This window comes from Puma concolor, chromosome B4 (genome assembly GCF_028749965.1).
Source record: "Puma concolor isolate L17-30 chromosome B4, mPumCon1.1.hap2, whole genome shotgun sequence".
Taxonomy (NCBI): Eukaryota; Metazoa; Chordata; class Mammalia; order Carnivora; family Felidae; genus Puma; species Puma concolor.
The window spans coordinates 48,192,412-48,214,852 of NC_141673.1; the positions used below are offsets into that span (position 1 = coordinate 48,192,412).

At 38.8% G+C, this 22,441-nt stretch overlaps 1 protein-coding gene across 3 annotated transcripts in view; it reads right to left on the reverse strand.

The window, feature by feature from the left end:
- Positions 1 to 1,403: 1,403 nt before the first annotated feature.
- The window catches only part of FRS2 (fibroblast growth factor receptor substrate 2), a 114,026-nt gene continuing 92,988 nt past the window's right edge, over positions 1,404 to 22,441 (reverse strand). For all 3 annotated transcript variants that reach the window (XM_025926624.2, XM_086712830.1, XM_086712831.1), the window contains 6 exons: positions 18,277 to 18,368; positions 11,572 to 11,663; positions 10,136 to 10,322; positions 9,147 to 9,305; positions 8,596 to 8,759; positions 1,404 to 7,194 (listed from right to left, as the gene is read on the reverse strand). In XM_025926624.2, the coding sequence (XP_025782409.1) occupies positions 6,244 to 7,194; positions 8,596 to 8,759; positions 9,147 to 9,305; positions 10,136 to 10,322; positions 11,572 to 11,637 (1,527 nt within the window). In that variant the 5' untranslated portion in view covers positions 11,638 to 11,663; positions 18,277 to 18,368 and the 3' untranslated portion in view covers positions 1,404 to 6,243. The remainder of the gene's footprint in view (positions 7,195 to 8,595; positions 8,760 to 9,146; positions 9,306 to 10,135; positions 10,323 to 11,571; positions 11,664 to 18,276; positions 18,369 to 22,441) is intronic.

The following is a 22,441-nucleotide window of genomic DNA, read 5'->3' on the forward strand; positions in this document are numbered from 1 at the left end:
TTTAATTTTTTTTTTCAACGTTTTTTATTTATTTTTGGGACAGAGAGAGACAGAGCATGAACGGGGGAGGGGCAGAGAGAGAGGGAGACACAGAATCGGAAACAGGCTCCAGGCTCCGAGCCATCAGCCCAGAGCCTGACGCGGGGCTCGAACTCACGGACCGCGAGATCGTGACCTGGCTGAAGTCGGACGCTTAACCGACTACGCCACCCAGGCGCCCCGATGTGTTTCCATTTTTGTAAGAGCTTCTGAATCAGTCTCCCTGCTTTATTAAAATGTCATGCCCTCCATTGTTCCTCCATGTTGATGTCAGAGTAATCTTTCTCAACTATTGTTTCTCCAATGTTTAACATCCTCCAAATACTCACCATTTTAATTAAGACAAAATTCCTACGTGATCTCATTTCTTCCTTCTTCTCTATCTCCCATCCTGCCTTTGCAACCTATGCTCCAGTCATATGAAACCCCTTGCCAACATTGAGCAACCATGATCTTTGTGTACCTCTGTGTCTTTGCACATGTTCTTCCTTCTCCTTAAGACATCCTATCCTCTCTTCTTTTAAATCTGTGAAGACTCTCATCAAAAACTTTAGGGATTACCACCTCTAGGCTTTTCTTGAAAATCTCCATTCTTAGACTGAGTTTGATGCCCTTCTTTTGTATGTGCCTTTATCATACCACTTATACTAGGAATTGGGAGAAACAATTTTTTCAATTCTCCTAAGGTATATAGTTAGTACCATTCTAGAGGTATCAGAGAGAATTTATCATATACAATTTGTCTTAGGGCTTAGTTCCCTGCGGGGGGAGGATGGGCATTACCCTCATTAGAAGGGCTATTCTAAACCACAAATTCTTTCGAGTGCAAGGACTATCTTTATTAGTAGCATAGGGCCTGTTTGTGCTCATTCATTAAATGAGCTATGAATAGCTGTCTTCAAAGGAACTCAAAGGAAAAATACAGAAATAATCCAAAGAAGTTTTTAACTTCTGAGAATGAATGTCCAAATTTTCCAAGATGCAGTCTCTGCCACATCTTAACCAATTTATGGGTCCCATGGTATCTGGCACATAGTAAATAGCCAATCATTTGTGGACTTGTCTATGCCCTTCATTGTTTAAGTGATCTCCATCTTGAGCTGTACCCAAATAGGCTTTGCAGTACCAACCTATTGACTAGGTTTGGAGTTCCAAAGCTGAGAACTACTCGTTTGAATGACCACATAGATAAAACTGTGAGGGTCTTGTCAAATACTTGTAATTTCATTTCTCTGATGAAACGTGATCATTAACCTATTATATGTTCACTTTGAAAATGGATGCACCGATATAAGACTAAGAAAACCTCTTATCATAAAGTTTTAAGAAATGTGTAAAATATAAATACAGGAAAACTTTAAATTGGTATCCAACCAAACTTTTATTGGGGTTTTATTGCAATCTACTTTCGGCAATAAGGGGAAAGTAACCATAAGAACTCCGATCAGATTTTATTCAACAAAGCAGTTTTTCATGAATGCTTAAGGTCAGTGTATAGTCAGCTCAGCTTCCAGTATCAACTTGAGTACCTCATTACGGAAATTTATGCCAGAATGACAACAGTAAGGCATTGCAAGATCCTAAATCATCTAAGATTAAACCATATTTTACATATAACTTTTAGGACAGAATACTAATACTCTACAATAAATAAGGATTTTTAAAATGTGTTGCTTAGCCCTTGTTGAACTAAATTCAATTATTAGCTTATTCTTTAAGTACTCCAGTTAATAAAGGTTTGATTGTACTTCAAGAACTCTGACTTTTCCAAAGATAAAAAATTAGTTCTTATTTGTTATGACAAAAATTAAGCTTAAAAGCACATTCACACTTGTCCTTAAAAGCATGTTTACATCATATATGAAATAACTTCTCATGCCTGGAGATATGGTTTATATGGCAAAAAGTCATATGCAAAGAACAACTAGAGGGCAATCCTCCCAGCTCCACGTCCTCCAAAAAGCCACACTTGGCCTCAGTGTAAAAGTTATATTTTATTGCCATGCTACAAAATGTATGAAGTTGGCACTGATAGGGAAAAACAGAGAACAAAGGGTGGGAAGGGAAAGAGGGCAAAAGATGTTGTTACATGTATATAACAAGGTTTTAATCAACAGTGGTAAATTTTGCCAATATTAAAAATGCAAACCAAAATTTAAAATGCTGATATGAAACAGCATTAATATACAATTTATGCATAGTACAGTATCACTTATGTCTTTTATTAGAGAAGTATGGAATGTTTATAAAAGAAATTAACCATAGGGGATAAAATTCCTATTTCATATACAATTTGGCAATGGTAGTCCCACTGTTAGACAATTTTTTATAAAAGAAAAAATTAAAAATCTAATAAGCTACCTTTATACAAAGTTGCTATATTTATGCCTTTACGTAGGAAAAAAACATTTATAATGCAAATTAGGACATACAATAATCTTACAATATTATACAATGTAATGAAAATAAAAACATAACACAAAATTTTTCCTTTATAAAATGTATATTTTGCATTTACTAATGCAAATGTGGCACACCGGTGACTACTGTACTATTAATACCAGTCTGTTTCCATGCTATTGTTGTCCAATTGTCATAGAATTGCAATTGTATCAATGCTACAAAAGAATTGTGTTATACCCCCAAAATATGAGGAAACAGGAATGGGGAATAGGGATGTGAAGAAGAAGGATAGATAGGGTGCTGGTTTGGGCAGAGTATATTGTAGTATGTTGTAAAATATCTGTTAATTTTTCAAGCCAAAAACATTTTCTATACATTCTGTAATTTCGTACCAATGCCTTTATTCAAATTTGGCAAAAATCAGAGAAAGGGTAATTAGTACCATATACCTCACATATCAGAAATATGAGTAAGATGCCAATACATCAGTTACTTCTGAATGTTGTCTTTGATGGTATGTCTATTTCAAGGAGATATATATAGATATAGATATAGATATAGATATAGATATAGATATATATATGTATGTATATCCACACATACATACATATATATTTATACACACACACACTACACATTGCACAAAACAACTGGGCATTACAGATTACGAACTGCACAGGGGGAAGTGGGAAGTACTTTTTAGCTTGTTAAAACCTTTACCTTGAGGCAAAAATACGGTGGCACATTATTGGGAAATTATGAAAACATAAGGCCCCTGTCCCATTTTTAATAGAACATTATTGAGGTACATTTTTATATGTTGTGCCACAGATTTTTTTTGAGGGGGAAGGAATAAACAAACACTAGCTTGACTTATAACATTGAACTGTGGGGTCAACATTAATATCTATAAAAACAAAGATTGCTTGGCAAATTTTCCTAAGTCCCAAATGTGATCTATTCTGGATATACTGGGAAGTGAAAAGCTTTTTGCTGAGTCTTCAAGAGTAAAGTGCATATCTCATCACTCCACAGCAGCAGTAAATAAAAGGAACTATTTGCCAATCTTCCTGGAGGGAGGGAAGGCACCATATTTTCATTTTTAAAAGAAGATGAAACTGGGAAATAAAACACATGAAGAAAAAACACAGGTAATACCCACATCAATTTCCAACCCCTGATCTGGGATAAAAAGCTGTTATCGCCTGTATGGATAAAAGAGGACTCTATCAGGGGGAGAGCATATAAACAATGAGTATATTTCCAAAACCAGTAAGTGGGATCGTATGGTCTATCAAAGAACAGAATAGCTAAAATTAGGTCTGTCTCAGAAAATCTGAAACTTATGGCCACAATTATATCCCAATAAAATATCTCGTTCTAAAATGTACCTAGTAACTGGTACATTCTTCCAGGACAGAGCTTAATGCCCATGGCTAGACTACTGCAAAGGACAAGTAGTGTTCCACATTACTTTTTATTAAATAGGAACACGGGTGATTTCCAGAGACATCTAGAAATAAACACCAGTTGTATACATCTTCCTAATACTCATAGTACCTAAAATCAAATTCTTAGCAGACAAATTGGTCCCATTTTCATTTTTAAAGCACACAGTATTTAAAGCATAAACTGCAATGATTATATCGGAGCTACCTAAAATATATAAAGACTAATTAGAATCTGGAAGGAAAAGGAAAATGATGAGGAAAAGAAAGAAAATAAAGTATCCAACCTCCAAAATGAATCAATAGGTCAGCCCTTTCATTTGGAGGCTCTGTCTTGCCTGCTTGTTTTGGAGAAAACCGCGTGTACTGGTTCCATTATTATTCTTATTCCTCGTTACAAAAACCAACACATAAATTTGGCACAATTAGCATTCTACTCAGAAGAAAGCATAAATGGAACAATATATTAAAAATGGAAACTGCACACCTATACCGCTATTCTCTTTTTAGAGAACAGTGAACACTTTAGTCAAGCACCAAGTTCACAGAAAAGAAAATTCTGCTATGCACATAAACCGATGGCACTGAAAATAACAGACACCTTTAATAATTTATTTTCTTTATAATGGTCCCACTCTATTATTCTGCTAATCCAGTCACTGTCCTATATAATTAGGTTATTTACTGATCAGGTTGGGTGCTATATGACTGAAACCTTTTCATGCTAAATTAACGTTAGTTACATCAGATAGATCCAAATCATGACCTCAAACGCCCTCATATTTAGAGAAAACAGTACCCTAACCTTTCCACTCTACCTTCTCTTGTCTTCTCTACTGTTTGAGAAACTGGAACATTCTGATTTTCTAAGAGTTAGGCATGTGGAGTCTCATCAGTTTATAGAAACTTCAATTCGGTTTAAATCCTAAATTATGACACAATCTCATTGCTAGAAGACTTCCACTGTACCTGCTATGCTGGCAACAATGCTAACACTCTCCTGAAATCAAGGGATAAGCAAAGACCCAGCTGTGAGAAAGGACAGCTGAGCCGAGGAGCACTACCGTGGGCAGAGTAAAACCGCAGCCGTGTGACGAGGGAATCACTGCTAAAGTGCCGGGGGGGTGGGGGGGGGGGGGTGGCGCCCACAGAGCAAACAGTACCGTTAGGGAGCTCTGCGTGTTAAAAGTTGCTTCCTTTTTGTCTCAGCTGTTAAAGAGATCACCAATGGACGCAAGGGAAATTTCAAATCGAGCGAATGTTTTTATCAACTTGAAAAGTAAACAGCATATAAATAAATACTGGACAAGGGCAACCCTGTTATAGAATAACAGTAAGTTCCAAATGAACCTTCAAAACCACAATTTGACAAAAATGCAAACTAAACAATGAACACATAATCCAATTTCAAAACTATATACAAACTCAAACATTTTAAATTGAAAAAGACATCAAGCAACAAAATAAGACATCCCAAACACCAAAGGAAAAAAACCGAAGGTAAATGGCAACCTGATGTCACAGATGCCTCCAGAAAACAATGTTATGGTTAATAATCTATAGGAGAGAAACTTTCAAGAGATCGTGGTTCAGATTTCCAAAGTTTTTGGGTAAAGTGACCTGAGACTGATTCTTGAGTCTAGTGGAATTCTCATTAAGATATCTGGGCATGCCCTTCAAATGACATCATGAGATGAGTGAACAGAAAATCTTGACTCCTTCCTGCCCTTCAACACACCAAGAGCAAACCACATTCACGGACATAGGACTCTTTCTAGTAACGCAGAAGGCAAAGGAACTGACTGGTATATAAGGAGGTGTGGTACTTCTACTTCCTTTACATATGTTTTGGCTCAAGTCAAAAAGCCTACAATTAACGAAATAAAGGATTCCTCACGTTACATGCCGGAGGCCATATACCATGAATAGTGAATCTACAAATATTACTTTCAAAGCCTAGAGTTATCTGTTAGCAATGCACATTATCAAGAGGCTTTATAAAATGTCTTAAACGCCAACCATGACTTAGACATGAATGATGTGCGTACGTCCGGAATATTGATACAAATCAACCAGCATTGTCACTCACTTCAACTCTCATTTTAAATAGGCACTGTGAGAATGGGGGTGCTGCTGGACAGTAATGAGTAGTATATACTGAAATGAGTGTTCTTTAAGGAGTACCTGCTCTACATTAATTCCCTTTAGTTAAAGAAGCACAGGAAATATTCAGAAAAAAAAAAAATCTTATCAGTCTATAAAAGGAGTTAGTGTTTAGAAATGAAAATGAAGCACTCGCATCTTCATTTTTGAAAACTTCACAAAGGTGCAAACAAGGTAATGCTTTCCCGGCTCACATGGGCAGATCAGTACTATTATGTCTAGTCTTCCTAGATGTGCCATCGTCTCGTGGCAGTGCTTTCTGCAAACTTGACATAGCAGCAGTTCTCTCGATGTCGATCACAGCATACAGCTCTGTGCGCCTGGTAGGGGTCTGTGGAAGGGGAGTGGTAGGCGTTTTTGGAGTCTGAGGGTTGTCAGAGTCACTGCCACCTTCCAAGTCGACCTGTATGTAATTGAGCTGCCTGTGTTCTAAACTTGGGCGCCTGATATCAAAGTTAAAGACCGTCGGCGTACAGTCCCGACGCCTGGAAAACTCTATTTTGTGAGCACTTGCCGGCACTGTTACATTCTCTGTATTTACATAGTTATGCATTGGATCTAGATTATTATGGTAGCCATTTAGAGATGGGGTCTTTGGTCCTAAATTGTCATCTTCATCCCTACTTAGCTTGCGGGCTTCCCAAACAGGAGGCAAAGATGGTAAATTTTCATAGTTTAATAATGCAGTTCTTCTCTGAGCTGAGTTGTTGATATTCTGGGTATCTGAGGTACTGCTGGATGTCAGACGACCTCTCCTGACCCCTGAGGCACTAGGGATAGATAACCCATTTATATTCTCATACACCAGTTTGTTCACAGAGGGTGCCTCTCTGCGCTCATCGCTGTCATACCCAGTGTCCCATTCCGTGCTGTTTGCACCACTCCCACCGACTTGGTCTCTTCCAAGTTGCTCCAGTTTCTCTTTTTCCATTAACTGCTTTTGAACAGGGGTTGGTCCTAAGACAAATTTGACTCCTTCAGGTTCGAGAAGAATCTGAGGGTCCCTGTCCTCAATACTACTTGGTTCTTCTTTTGGTGTGTTGCTTTCAGCATTAGAGATCCTCGCCTCCAATGGGACGTGCACGCTTGTGCGGTGTTTCCGCTCTTCCTGCACTCCTGTGGTGTTGACATAGGTATGGACCTAAAACAAGACAGGAAAGTGAATCAATAACTTGCTTAAAACAAGAACAAAAATCGGTGACTGTATCGGTTAAGTTTATCGATTAACTTTCTTGATATACTCTTCCTTCAAAGCTTTTGTATCCATTTTTCACTAATAAAAAGGTGGGGAGAGGGGAGGAATGTAGAAAGATCTTCCTCACTTGATAAAAAAAATACTCTAAAATAACACATCACATTGTACTTGATACATGAAAATCAGTCTGTTAAAAAAAAATCAGGAACAAATGGGGATTATCGTTTTGATGTTGTTTTAGAAATTCTCATCAATGCATTAAAACATGATTCGGAAATAAGGAATAGTGGCGCCTGCGTGGCTCAGTTGGTTAAGCGTCTGACTTCAGTTCAGGTTATGATCTCGTGGTTCATGGGTTTGAGCCCCACATTGGGCTCCATGCTGATGGTGCACAGCCTGCTTGGGATTCTCTCTCTCCGTCCCTTCCCCGTGTGAGTGTACGCTCTCTCTCTCAAAATAAATAAATAGACTTAAAAAGAAAAAAAGAAATACAGAATAACAAGTATTAAAAAGAAGAGACAAATTTATCATGACTTACAGACGCTGTGACTATAAAAAGAGCATCTACTGGATTTAATAAGAGTACTGTAAAATGCATAGATATAAAATAAATACCACCTGCTAAGAAATCATCACTATTTAGAAAAGGTCAATGGTATCGTGAGGGAACAACACAAAAACATTTGGGAGACTATACATAAAATGTGAAAAACTCAAAATTAAAATGCAAAACTGAGGGAAGTATAATTATAGTAAATAACACAAGAATTCATTTACTATGTAAAGAACACAAAGAAATAGGTTTCAAAACAGTAAAAATCTCCTAATGATATGGAGATATACATATGGAGATATACAAAGACATACAAAGATATACAAAGATATGTATAACTAATTAATATAGAGACAATATTCAACCAAATACTTCATTTCTCAAATGAAATACTCTGGGAGTAATACTCTGGGATATTAAATAGCTTCATAAAAACCCTGACAACAAAATCTACCTTTCTGCTAGTAGTCCACTAATATAAAAAGCAGCAAAAATTCCAAAAGCATCGGAGGTTATTATAACAGGAACTGGCCATTAGTTATATTTGCCTTTATCCATAGACACATCTCTCCTGTGAGCCTAAAAACTACTGTAATGCTACGTTTCCCTCCACGCTTGTAGATATCTGGCCTATGTCAGAAAATATATGCTGTTTCCTCTGACTCTTCACCACAAAAGTCACATGCAAACAGTGAAAGCTACAATTCAAATTGACTAAAATGTTCACGTATTGGCGCAGCAACGCTCTAACCCCACACAATCTATTATCGCATCAGACAGCAGCGCACACTTACTTGCTCCTCAGCCACAAGCAAAGGATGAGTAGATTCTTCACCCACTGAAGGCAGGCGTGCACTTCCCACAGAAGGATGTCTGCTTGAAGGATGCGAGGAAGCATCTCCAAATGAGGGATATCGGGGATATCCATTAGGTAAATTCTGAGCAGCAAACCCTGGAGCTGAGTTTTTGTTTATTGGTTTAAGAAGGAAAGCAGGATATGGGGGGCAGGACAGACAGAATAAAAATGAATGAGAATCGAATAGGCCTGGAGAGAATTAAGCAAGGTGTTTCTGGTAAGACACAGCAGAAACCAGAGCACAAATAACACCCCCTTCCACTCCCAACTTTCCATTCACATTTTAGATAATATGGAACTTCTAATGTTTTCCTAATTAAAATATTTAAAATGTTTCTAATTATAGACGTAACAGTTTTTTAAAACTGATGACCATTATGCTTATGTTAGCCAATGGTGATCTCTAATATGTTACAGATTAAATAATCCATAATTCATAGTTTATAAATGTCTGTTATTCAAAATACAAGAGAAAAAACAGGTACTTACTTGTAGGTGTTCGAGGTGTTCTGGGGACTTCCAACTCTGTCTGATGATTGTTCCTTTCTACAACTGGCTCTTCCACCACATTTATACTATTATTTTGCATAATCTCTTGCAACATGTTAAATAATTCTTCTGCACGAGCACACTTAAAGGCGAAGATTCCTACAAATACAAAATAGAAGGGAAAAATAGTAGCCACAGCTTTAAAAAAGATACAGGAGCACCTGTCAAAGAACAAAATTGTGAAGTTAAGTGTTCTATGCACTGACAGCAAGAAAGGCCTTTTAAATAAATGTCTGATAAATTAATGACATTCTGTTTCAAAACATAAGCCCAAAAGGAAATTCACAGAATAATTTTCATATGTCTAAGAGAGATGGCCCAAAACAAGGCAGACAAAACCAAGATTTGAACACTTACTTTAGACTGTTTCTTAACAGCAGGGGGAGCCCAAATCACCGTTATGGGCAGATGATCCTTTACCATTTGACCGTCCCTTACTTGGTGGTTTACGATCCTTACCTTGTTTAATTATTACAACAATTCTGTAAGGTAGGCATTAGCATACCTCTCTGATAGAGCAGAAACCTGATGTTTGACAGAAATCGTGTAACTTGTCCGAGGCCTTTCACACAATAGGCAGCAAAAAAACCAAACTATGTTCTCTTTGACTCCAAAGTTTAGGTTCTTTCCCCAAAAAGTAATAACAGTAAAGAAATATAGCCAATTTACTGCAACTAATCATATGCTGAAAATCTTAAAGTTAATAATATGAGTCAAAATTCTGGACACAGAGAATATGCTTAATGAATGCCTGATAAATGAATACATAGCTTATTATATCTCTGAACAATCCACTTCTTTGGGGGAATTTTTTTTCTGACAGGAGAGAAGTGAAGTATTAATGTAAACATTATATACAGGATAAATGAAAGAACAATTTTCAAATGTGAAAATGTTTGTAGAAAAACAAAATTAAAGGCTCTACCTACCTTGTCCAGTTTGACACCTTCGACCACTTTCAAAAGAAAAGAGATTTGAATCATAGCCATAGCGCCGCAGGCAGAGGTAGTGCCATTTTACTGAATCACGTTTGCGAGTGTATAAAATCAGTTCTGTGTCTGTAAGTTCCATAATGCCAGAACCTAACTCATTCCCATCATCATCCACATTAATGACCTAAAAAAAGAAAGTTCAATTAGTGCTAACCTGATGCTCCCACTTGACGGTCATACACACATTTCACCAATTTGTCGGCAAAATGCACTATTGTTGATTGGTTCAGTTATTCGCTCTTTTGTTAGCTCATTCATCAACCAATGTGTTTTCAGGGCACGAACTATGTAGCAATGTAAGATCTGCTTCTACCCACAAGCAACTCACATTCCCAGTGAGAATATAAGATATACAAACATGAAATCAACAATACAAAGCTGTATAGGAGTAGTAGACAGATGGGTGCAACAGAGGTTGCAAAAGACAGCAACTGTGGCCTAGGGTTGCTGGAGAAGTCTTCACCAAAGAGGAGGAGGGACTTCAGCTGGGCCTCAGGAGAGAGCTGGTGGGTCAGGGCTTATAGGGCATATCCTGACGATGCAGTGCTACAGCACAAAGAAGGTATGTTTCAGAGAGACCAAGACAAGACTGGCACAGAGTTCATGGAAGGGAAGGCCTTGCACTGCTGAGTTTCTGAAAATGGCCAGACAGGTAACACTTCAGGAGAACTGTCTGTATTCCTGGGGTAGGCAGAGCGCTTTGCACATACTTTTCCCATTTAATCCTCGTAACAATCCTAAACTGCAGGTAATACGATTTTCTCCACTGTACTGTACACAAACGGAACAAACCTGCCCAAGGTCACAAAGCTACAAAGCCACAGGGTTTCAACTTACACCTAGGTTTGTGTGATCCAGAGGCTATGACTTACAACAACTTGAGGTCAGACTACGAGAGACACTAAATGGCTGTGAATAGGTAAGAAATGGAACATTTATGCTCTAGGTAACAGAACACCATGGAAGTTTTACGATGATGAAAGAGTAAGATCAATACGATGTCAACTGCAGGATGGATCACAAAGGTGACGGACTCAAGGGTAGAGTCCAGCTAAGAAATTATCCAGGCACATGAAGCAATGACTGGGATGTGGTGACCAGACTGAACAGGCGCCTATAAAATGGCATTTAAAAAAGTATTTCTAGAACTGTATGGCTAATTGGATACTCAGGACCAAAGGAAAAGGAAAAGAGGATTCCACACTGTCAGTAAGAACATACTGTCATCATTTGTTAAAACAAGAAAAGGCAGAGTGGACACAAAGAGAAATAAAAAGGTCCAGAGAGAAAAGTAAGGAAGTAAGATATATTAAGCGAAGAAAAAGAACATCCAAGTAGGCAGTGAGAGATGTAACTCAACCAGTTTTACTAACCTTAAACTTGTTCCGATGGTTATCTGGGACAGTGTCTTTATCTGGACAGCTACAACAGCTACCCATGGCTTCTTCAGAAGACCATGTGAGCGCTACATGAAAGATAATTTGGAAAAAATTATTAAATGTAGGATATAAAAATCGTAAAACAGAAAAAGACTTTAGAAACCATCTAACACAGGAGCACCCAGGTGGCTCACTCGGTTATGCGCCGGACTCTTGATTTCACTTCAGGTCATGATCTCAGGGCTTGTGGGTTCCAGCCCCTGCGACGGACTCTTCGCTGACAACATGGAGCCTGCTAGGGATTCTCTCTCTCCCTCTCGCTCTGCCCCTCCCCCACTCACTCTCCGTTTCTAAAAATAAATAAACTTAAAAAAAAAGAAAGAAAGAAACTACCTAACACAAGTCCTGCATTATTTTTTTTTTTAATTTTTTTTTTTCAACGTTTATTTATTTTTGGGACAGAGAGAGACAGAGCATGAACGGGGGAGGGGCAGAGAGAGAGGGAGACACAGAATCGGAAACAGGCTCCAGGCTCTGAGCCATCAGCCCAGAGCCTGACGCGGGGCTCGAACTCACGGACCGCGAGATCGTGACCTGGCTGAAGTCGGACGCTCAACCGACTGCGCCACCCAGGCGCCCCTTGTCCTGCATTATTTTGATGAGGAAAATTAAGCCCAAGAAGGTATAGGGCTAAGCTAGATTTCACACATTCAGCTGCTGAATTTTGCTCAGTGATAATGAGAATAGTTGCATGAGGTAGACTTCACAGAAATCTCAAATTTCCAGTTTAATTTGCAAAGGTCTGCCTATTTTTAAATTACCTTAACAAAAACCAATTTAAGGTCTTATCTCATATGTAACACTATTTAAATGAAGTCATTTATGGAATTAACCCTTTATGGTTTGTCAGGAATTTCATACCTTTCTTTTAATAAATTTCTAAAGGGATGTTGGACTTCTAGGTTGGCAGGTATTTTGATTCTTATTATTCACTGTAGTATCCTTTATGTACCTAACCAGGCCAAAGCTGACTGGTAAATAAGACACAAAAACAAATTTGGAACAGTTCATTAAGAGAGAAAGAGAACCCAAAAATCAAGGGGTAACTTAACACAGAGAATATTGGCAAACTGATACAGCATGTCTGTGTAATCCTGCTTTCCCACACAAAGTCAGAGATAGTAGGTTATAGGTGACATTAAGTGTTCAAGAACACTGCAAATGAACAAAGATAAAATTCAAAACACTACTTACAAACGAGGGAAAGAATCAGAATGAATGTGATAATATTTGAAAAAGTGGAAGGAAAGGAAGCACAAAAAGCTACTAAATATTCAAAAACATAAATCTGGTAAAATTGGTTTAAAATTCTTCAGTCGTTCTTCATTATCTTCAGGAAAAAAATTTGAAGCTTGTCCGTATGACATGAGGTTCTTCACAATCTCATCCCTGGACACAGATCTAGTCTGAACTCTCCTTGTCTCTGCTTCAAGCCCTACCCAGTCATACTAAACAGTCCCCAGAGCAGCTTGTCCCCTCACACCCTTCCATGCTGCTCCTTTCCTTTCTTAAGATCCAATCAGAATACAGTGATTCAGGGAGGCTTCGCTGATTCTAAGCAAACTGGGAGGGTTACACTTTTTATGTATCCCCCAAGGCACCCTGGGCTTCCCAGTATCATAGCATTTTCACACTGTTTATTTAAGTATTATTCTCCCTGCTCCCTCACCCCCCACCCCCCGCCCCGTAAGCTCCTTCCTAAGCAGGGACAGACCTTATCCAGTTTTTGCATTCCCCATGCCCTAACACACCACCTAGCACCACAGAGCGGGGAGCTCTAAGTCTCTTGTGAGCTGAATGAATTGAACTGTACTAAATAAAGGTAAAAAAGGCTGGCAGGTATAAGTATGAGGCAGATGAAAAAGTATATTAGTGTACAAACCAAAAGAAGCAATAAATTAAATAGTAAAGTTAAGACTCATGTTTGGTAGTTTGCTCCAGGTAATATGCCAGCTAAATATCATGGCATAAAGATGATTAAGTCACAGGGGGCACCTGAGTGGCTCAGTCAGGTAAGTATCCAATTCTTGATCTCAGCTCAGGTCATGATCTCACAGTTCATGAGTTTGAGCCCTGCATTGAGCTTTGTGCTGACAGCATGGAGCCTGCTTGGGATTCTCTCTCTCTCTCTCTCTCTCCCCCCCCCACTCTCTCTGCCCCTCCTCAGCTCCCATTCTCTCTCTCTTAAAATACATAAAACAAACATTAACAACAACAAAAAAAGATGATTAAGTCACAGTATGTACTTCTGAAAAGTCATGAGTCTAAAGGGAGAGACAGAGATGTAAATAGATAATGCATTATGTTTAAACCTTATATTAGAATCTGAGAAGAGTTCTGTGGGCACAGTAAAGGGAGCAAATAACTTTCTGGGTTAACAGGGCAGGAAGCACCATTTGAACTGGTACTTAAAAAGGTGAGCAGAAACGGTGTGCTGGACACAGAACAGAAATAGGTAGTTGAGACAGATAAAAGAGTACAAAGGTAAGGTCATGAGAGATCATGAAAGGTGATCTTGCATTCAGGAGAAAGTGAGGTGTCCAATACAGCTAGAATACAGGCAGGCTGTAACAAGAGCAGGGGCCAAACCATATAAAGGGTCCTGAACAATGAGGTAGGATCTGGGACTCCAACTAGCTAGACGTCCTTCAGTGTCCTCACAGTCACACGGACATGACTCTATCATGGCATTTATCATATTCTATTGTACTGTTTATCTGTATCAACATTCACTTCACTGTAATTTCCCTAAAGATAGGAGCCTTCTCTAAGCACTAAGCATATCACCTGACATAGCACATGGTTCATCAATATTTACTTTTTAAAAATTAATGCAACTGGAGACACCTGGGTGACTCAGTTGGTTAAGTGCCTGACTCTTAATTTTGGCTCAGGTCATGATCTCATGGGTTTGTGAGATCGAGCCCCACATCAGGCTCTGCAATGACAGCTTGGAGCCTGCTTGGGATTCTCTCTTCCTCTCTCTCTACTCTTCTCCCACTCTCTCTCTCTCTTTCTTAAAATAAACAAACATGGAAAAATTAATACAGGCGTACCTTGGGGATACTGCAGGTTTGGTTCTAGACCACAGTAAAAAAGCAAGTATTGCAATAAAGCAAGTGAAATCAACTTTTTGGTTTCCAGTGCATATAAAAGTTATGTTTAGGGGCACCTGGGGGGCTCAGTCCATTAAACCTCCAACTCTTGATTTCGGCTCAGGTCATGATCTCATGGTTTGTGAGACTGAGCCCCATGTTGGGCTCTGTACTGATGACACAGAGCCTGCTTGGGATTCTGTCTCTCTCTCTCCCTCTCTCTCTCTCTCTGCACTTCCCCTGCTCGTTCTTTCTTTCTCTCTCAAAATAAATAAACCTTTAAAAAAAAAGTTATGTTTACACTATATGACAGTCCATTAAATGTGTAGTAGTGTGTCCAACAAAACAATGTACTTTAATTAAAAAAGACTTCCTGCTAAAAATGCTAACCATCATTTAAGCTCTTCAGTGAGTCATCATCACCGATCTCAGATTATCATAATAAATACAATAATAAAAGAGTTTTAACTATTGTGAGAATTACCAAAATGTGACACAGAGACACAAAGTGAGCAAATGCTGTTGGGAAAATGGCATTGATAGGCTTGTTCAAAGCAAGAGTGTCACAAATCTTCAATTCATAAAAATCACAGTATCTGGAAAGCACAATAAAGCAAAGCACAATAAAACAAGGTATGCCTGAAAATATTTAATAAATTATATGATGAGAAAGAGGCAAAAGAATATTTAAAACATTTTTTTAAAGTAGAGGGATAATTGACAGAAACAAAGTCTTTTTAAAATTATACATCTATCCTTACCAATGACCTGCTCATGAATATAAAGAGCTAAAAGATTACTATAGTGTGGCTTCTGCCTCAAAACATTCAAAGGAGTGTTTTTAAACAATTCCTCAAATGAAACAAAAAATCATCCCTCTTTTTTGTTGTTGTTGTTATTGTTTTGTTTTAAAGATTTTTAAATATCTTTCTAAGTAATCTCTACACCCAACTTGGGGCTCAAACCTACAAGCCTGAGATCAAAAGTCGCACGCTCCACCAGCTGGCCCGCTAAACGCCCCTAGAAAATCATTCTTCTATTTGCCACCTTCATGGGCTACCTGTTAAGGCAGCACCTCCCGTGCGGTCAGGGACATTTGAATGGCGGTGCAAACTACTTAGAAACTCTATCCACACTGAGTGTTCCAATTCGGCACAACAACAATTAATTAAAAGCCTAGTATGTGACACAAAAGCCTCGTGTGCCATGCTAAGGAGAATGGATTTCATCCTACACATAATGGAAACACAGTAAAGAATGGGAAGCAGGAAAGCGAGTTGCTCATGACTTCATTTTAAATATATCCACCTGCAGAATAAATTTAAGTGGCAGTTCAGTTCAGAGAAGAAAAACCAGTTAGGGAATATTGAGAAATGAAATATGCTACAGACCTAAAACCAGTGCAGCAGTAGTAGGGAGACCCAAGAGATGAATTTTTAAAATATTTAGGAAGGCAAGTGAGCAGCACGAAGTGGCTGGCTAGGCATACGGGAAGGAAGAGGCAGCTTCCAGTGTGGCAGATGAAGGGGGCTGGTTCCATAACCTGAGACAGAAAAAAGCATGGTAGTTTTCAAGTGGAAGTGATGGTGGTTAGCTCAGTTTTAGCCATGCTGAGATGCTAGAGAACAACCAAATGGAGATATACAACAGAGAGTTAAATACACGAGTACAGATTTGAGGAAGGGGTAAAATATTGATACACACAGAATATTTGAAGCTGTAAAACAGAAAACACTGCCCAAGGATAGTATCGAGAGTGGTCTACAGTTAAAATTCTGGGGAATACAAATGTAGAAATACTGGAGTAGAGGTAAGCGAGTGAAGGAGGAAAAAAAAAAAATCAGAATCGTACAAACTGAAAAAAGAAAGTGTCAAGAAGGAGGGTTCCATCATGGGAGTCTGGTAGAGGCGGAAACCAAACTGAAGTGAACAAATGGAAGATAAGGAAGTAGCCCCCCAGAGAACAGAAACTGCTCTTTCCCGAACAGGTTCAGAAAGGGAAGGGCAGAGCGTGACAGCGTAGACAGACATGGTTTCAAAAGAAAATATGCTGCTTGAGTTATTTGTTTTCAGATGACATAGATTTACACAGGTTTGTAATCAGTAGGTCAAGAAAGGTTAAAATTTTTAGGAAAAAAAAAAACCAAAGGAAAAAAATGAGTTATATGGTAGATCAAGACAGACAGGGAGACTGGAGAAGAGGAGTTCCAGGGCTCAGAATGAGAAGTCTGCCCATAGAAGTAGGACTGCCTTGTCCTGAGGAGAGAGGGAAGAAAATAAGAATGGGTGGGACCCAGCAGAAAAACTGAAGTAGGTAACACCTATCATCCTAAATTCCCTTTGTAAAATAGAAAGCAAGTTTGCAGAATGAGGGACTTGAGGCAAACGGTAGGATTATTCACCAGGGGGCTACCCACGAAAGGTAGCAGGATTATTCAGTAGGCTGCCCTCAGAGTTCAGCAGAGGTTGGAGAGGAAGATGGCACTGTTTTTGCAGCAGTGCTCAGCCGTCCAGAGGGCAGATGGTTCCGGCGACCCAGGCTCAGAGGGTAAGAGGACAAGGAAATTAGAGGATACTGGCAATAAGGGGGTTTGAAGTGACGGAACATCAGGTCCGGTCGGGAAAGAAGTAAAAAAAGAAGAGGGCTGATGAAATGGAAAAACCAGAGGCAAAAAGGAACAGGAGGCCTCCATAAGGTTAAAGAAAAGGCTCAGTCTGAGTGAGAGACTAGACAGCTGGAGCAACGGGAGGTTGTGGTCAATCTTCCAGCACAGAAGGAGACTTTTTAGTGTGGAGCTCTCTTGCACATCTCTGACTCCTCCTCCAGAACCACAAACTCCTAGGCAAGGGGAAAGACAAGATACTAGATATTCTGCATTTATGACCACCAGATTAATATTTGGAGACCACATCTGAGTTATGTAAGACTTAATAATGTGCACTAAAACTGTAAATACTTGATAAGAAACCATATGATTTCACCATCTTACCCAACCAAATTCATAACTCAGCAAAAACCTATATAGACTAACTATGCTCACTCAAGAAAGTAGCTGAGATGACATTCAAGAACAAAAGATAGCTACCGTTTGGGAAGATTGGTATTGCACCAAGTTGCCTGAATATTTTTATTTTTATTTTTATTTTTTTAATGTTTATTTATTGGGGGGGGGGGTGCACGCAGAGAAAGAAGGAGACACAGAATCTGAAGCAGGATCCAGGCTCTGAGCTGTCAGCACAGAGTCCAACACAGGGCTCTGGGCTCAAAGTCACAAACCGTGAGATCATGACCTGAGGCAAAGTCAGATGCTCAACTGACTGAGCCACTGAGGCGCCCCTGATTATTTTAAATTTGTAAACATTGGCTTAGTTTAATTAAAGCCACTTGTCCTTACTCTTTGGAGGGGACAGCAACTCAGACCGCAATGTGACCACATTCAAGAAAACAATTAAAATATCCTGTTTAATTTGTGGGGAAAAAAAAGAGAATATAATTTGTGAACTTAATTTTTTTCTTTTTTTTTTAAGATAAACCTCAACTTACCTAGATCTAGCCATTAATATTCTTAGCCTCTTCTGCAGCATGAGTTTAATCATTCTTCAAAATACCATGTTTTCTTTGTTTGGTGACTTAACCTAGAAACAGAAAAAAGGCAAGAATTTATTTCTCTTAAAGCAATGATTTTCCTTATAAGACTTCCAGTAGCACTGTTAGTTCAGTTAATCTATTTAAATAAACTCAAAAGTATAAAAATCTGATAAATATAGAAGATCTATTTTTAAAATTAAAATGACATGTACATGTTACCATTCACACAGCCTTTTCAAAGGAAGAAGTAAACATGCTATATAGTCTAAGTTCTTTTTTTTTTTTTTTTTTAATTTTTTTTTTTTCAACATTTATTTATTTTTGGGACAGAGAGAGACAGAGCATGAACGGGGGAGGGGCAGAGAGAGAGGGAGACACAGAATCGGAAACAGGCTCCAGGCTCTGAGCCATCAGCCCAGAGCCCGACGCGGGGCTCGAACTCCCAGACCGCGAGATCGTGACCTGGCTGAAGTCGGACGCTTAACCGACTGCGCCACCCAGGCGCCCCTAGTCTAAGTTCTATAATGTTTGGATATCAGAACCTTCATAAGTCATTGACTGGCTTCTCCACTACAGCTATGACACTGGACAACTCACTTCTCTATACTTATCTCCTCAGCCATAAAATGAGAGGTCAGACTAAACCACCTCCGACGTTCCTTTCCAACTCTAAAACCCCATTTCATCCTGTGGCAGGCTAATTCTCCACTTCCAGTCACTTTTCTTAAACCTTTCTGGCACTCCTCCCAAAGAGCAGACTTGAGAGTCCACTTGCTGTACCTTCCTAGTCTACAAGACCCCTCCAGAACCAAATCAGAGGAGTCAGTCATTAGGACTGTCATTAGTCAAGTCAGTCATTAGTCAGTCATTAGAACAAGCATGTCATAGAGTCACAGGATACTGGTGTAACTTATAGCAATAAATTACAATTTAAAGTTTCAAGAGATTCCAACATACTTTTGGGAAATTTCTGGTCAATCAATTCCCTTTTTATAACACAGAAAAATATCAAACTTAAACATGGCACTAACATTTACTGAATAACTACACTGTATCAGGCATTAGGGGTTTTGCAAATAGTCTCATTTTAATCTATATATTAACTAGAGTTAACAAATGATTGATTCCCAAAATGAACATTTCCAGGTATACCTGGCCGGCTCAGTCTGTTGGGCGTTTGATTCTTGATATGGCTCAGGTTATGATCCCAGGGTCACGGTCACAAGATTGAGCCCTGCATCGGGCTCTGCACTGAGCGTGGAGCCTACTTAAGATTCATTCTCTTTCTGTCTCTCTCTCTCTGGGCACCTGACTGGCTCAGTGGATTAAGTGTCTAACTTTGGCTCAGGTCATGATCTGGCAGTTTGTGGGTTTGAGCCCTGTGTTCGGCCCTGTGCTGACAGCTCAGAGCCTGGAGCCTGCTTCAGATTCTGTGTCTCCCCCTCTCTCTGCCCCTCCCCCACTCACACTCTATCTCTCTCAAAAATAAACATTAAAAAAAAAGATTCTCTCTCTCTCCCTCCCCCTCCCCCCTCCCCCCACTCTCTAAGAAGATAAAAATTAGATAAATTAAATAAAATAAATTTAAGAAACTACAAAATGAACATTTCTAAATCATGAATCCACATGCAAACAAAATTTTCAATTTTGGACTTCGAACCTATATACAAAATCAGCAGTTCAGCCAGGTGTGTTTGTGCCCCTCATAAGCTGCTGCTACAGCCCATGTTAGAGCGGGCAGCTACCCAGTGCCTCTGCTTTAGCACACCCTTCTTTTCTCCAGGAGATTAACATATATCATGCTTTTTGGCTTATAAAATTATGTGGCTAATTCCAACACAAATCATTGCTCTTACAAGAATACACATTGTTTGTTCATCTCTCTCTCCTGAGAGATGTCAGCCAATTAACTCAGGAAAATCTCTCTTCTCATAGATTCCACTTACAAGCATCTCACAACCTCCTTTCTGAAATAAGTTTAATTATAGTAAATATGACTAACAGAAGTGACAGTGACCCTTCTATAACCCTATGCCAAGGAATAATCTTAAATCTTGAAATAAAATATATCAAAGAATCAGTGTACCAACCTATAAGGCTCTAGAAAATATTGAAAAGCATCCAACAAAATCTATGAAAACTTTTTATTCTGTCCTACCTTCAGTCCTCTTTTTTTTCTTTTCTTAATTTTTTTTTATTTGAGTAAAAGACACATAACATAAAATTGATTATCCTATCTATTTTTAAGTGCACAGTTTAGGAGAGTTAGATATATTCAATATTGTTGTGCAACCAATATCTAGAACTTCTTCATCTTAAAAGATCGAAACTCTGTACCCATTAAATAGCTCATTTCCCCTCCCAACGAATGCTGGCAACCACCCTTCTACTTTCTGTTTTTATGAGTTTGACTACTCTAGGTACCGTATATAAATGAGATCATAGTATTTATCTTTTTTGTGCCTGCCTTATTTCACTAGGCATGATGTCCTTAAAGCTTATCCATGCTGTAACAGGTGTCACAGTTTCCTTTTAAAGCTGGAACAGTATTCCACTACACACACACACACACACACACACACACACACACCAGATTTTGCTTATCCATTCATCTATTGATGGACATTTATCCACCTTTTAGCTACTGTGAATAATGCAGCTGCTAACGTGAATGTACAAATATCTTTGAGACTGTGCTTTCAATTCAATGCTGCTGATCACATGGTAATTCTATTTTTTATTTTGTGAGGAACTGCCATTCTGTTTTCCTCAGCAGCTGTACCACTGATGTTCCCACGAGTATGCCTAAGAGTTCCAATTTCTCCACATCCTCACCAACATGTTTTCTGTTTTTGTTTGTTGGTATTAGCCATCCTAATGGGTATGAGATGTTATCTCCATGTAGTTTTGATTTGCATTTCCTTAATAATTAGTGATCTTGAGCATCTTTTTATGTGCTTAGTAATCATTCATATATCTTCTTTGGTGAAATGTCTATACAAGTCCTTGGCCTATTTTTGAGTTGGTATGTTTTTTAGTTTTGGACTCTAAAAATTTTTTTTAAGTTTACTGATTTTGAGAGAGAGACAGAGAGAGTGAGTAGGGGAGGGGCAGAGGGAGAGGGAGACAGAGAATCCCAGGCAGGCTCCGTGCTGTCAGTATGGAGCCTGATGTGGGGCTTGAACTCATGAACCATGAGATCATGACCTGAGCCGAAGCCAAGAATCGGACGCTTAACCAACTGAGCCACCCAGGTGCCCGCCCCTGTTCCGGACTTTTAGAAGTTCTCTATATATTTTGCATATTAATCTCTTATCAAATATATGGTTTGCAAATATTTCCCCCATTCCGTGGGTTGCCATTTTCAGTCTGTTGAATAGTGTCTTTTCATGTACAAAATTTTTTATTTTTCATGAAGTCCAATTTGTCTATTTTTGCCTTTGTTGCCTATGCTTCTGGTGTCATACCCAAGAAAGCAGTGCCAGATCCAATGTCGTGAAGCTTTTGTTTAATGTTTTTTTTTTTTTCTAAGAACTATATTGTTTTATGTTATATTTAGGTCTTTGATCCTTTTTGAGTTAATTTTTGTATGGGTGTTAGGTGAGGGTACAAGTTCATTCTTTTGCATATGGATATCCAGTTTCCCGAGCACCATGTTCTGAAAAGATTGTCCTTTCCCCATTGAATGGTATTGGCACTTTTGTCAAAACTTAGTTGACCATGTATGTGAGCGTTTGTTTCTGGATTCTCTATTCTATTCCACTGGTCTATCAGTCTGTCTTTATGCCAATACCATACTGTTTGATTACTGTAGCTATGTAATAAGTTTTGAAATCTGGAAGTGTGAGTCGCCCTGTTTTGCCTTTTTAAAAATACTTTAAAAAAATGTTTATTTATTTTGAGAAAGAGAAAAAGAGAGTGCGAGCAGGGGGACTGAGACAAAGAGAGAAGAGAGGGAATCCTAAGTAGGCTCTGTGCGTCAGCGCAGATCCAATGTGGGGTTCGATCCCACAAACCACGAGATCGTGACCCGAGCTTTAAAATCAAGAGTCGAATCCTTAACCAACTGAGCCACCCAAGTGCCCCCTGCTCTTTTTCAAAAAAATGTTTTGGCTATTTG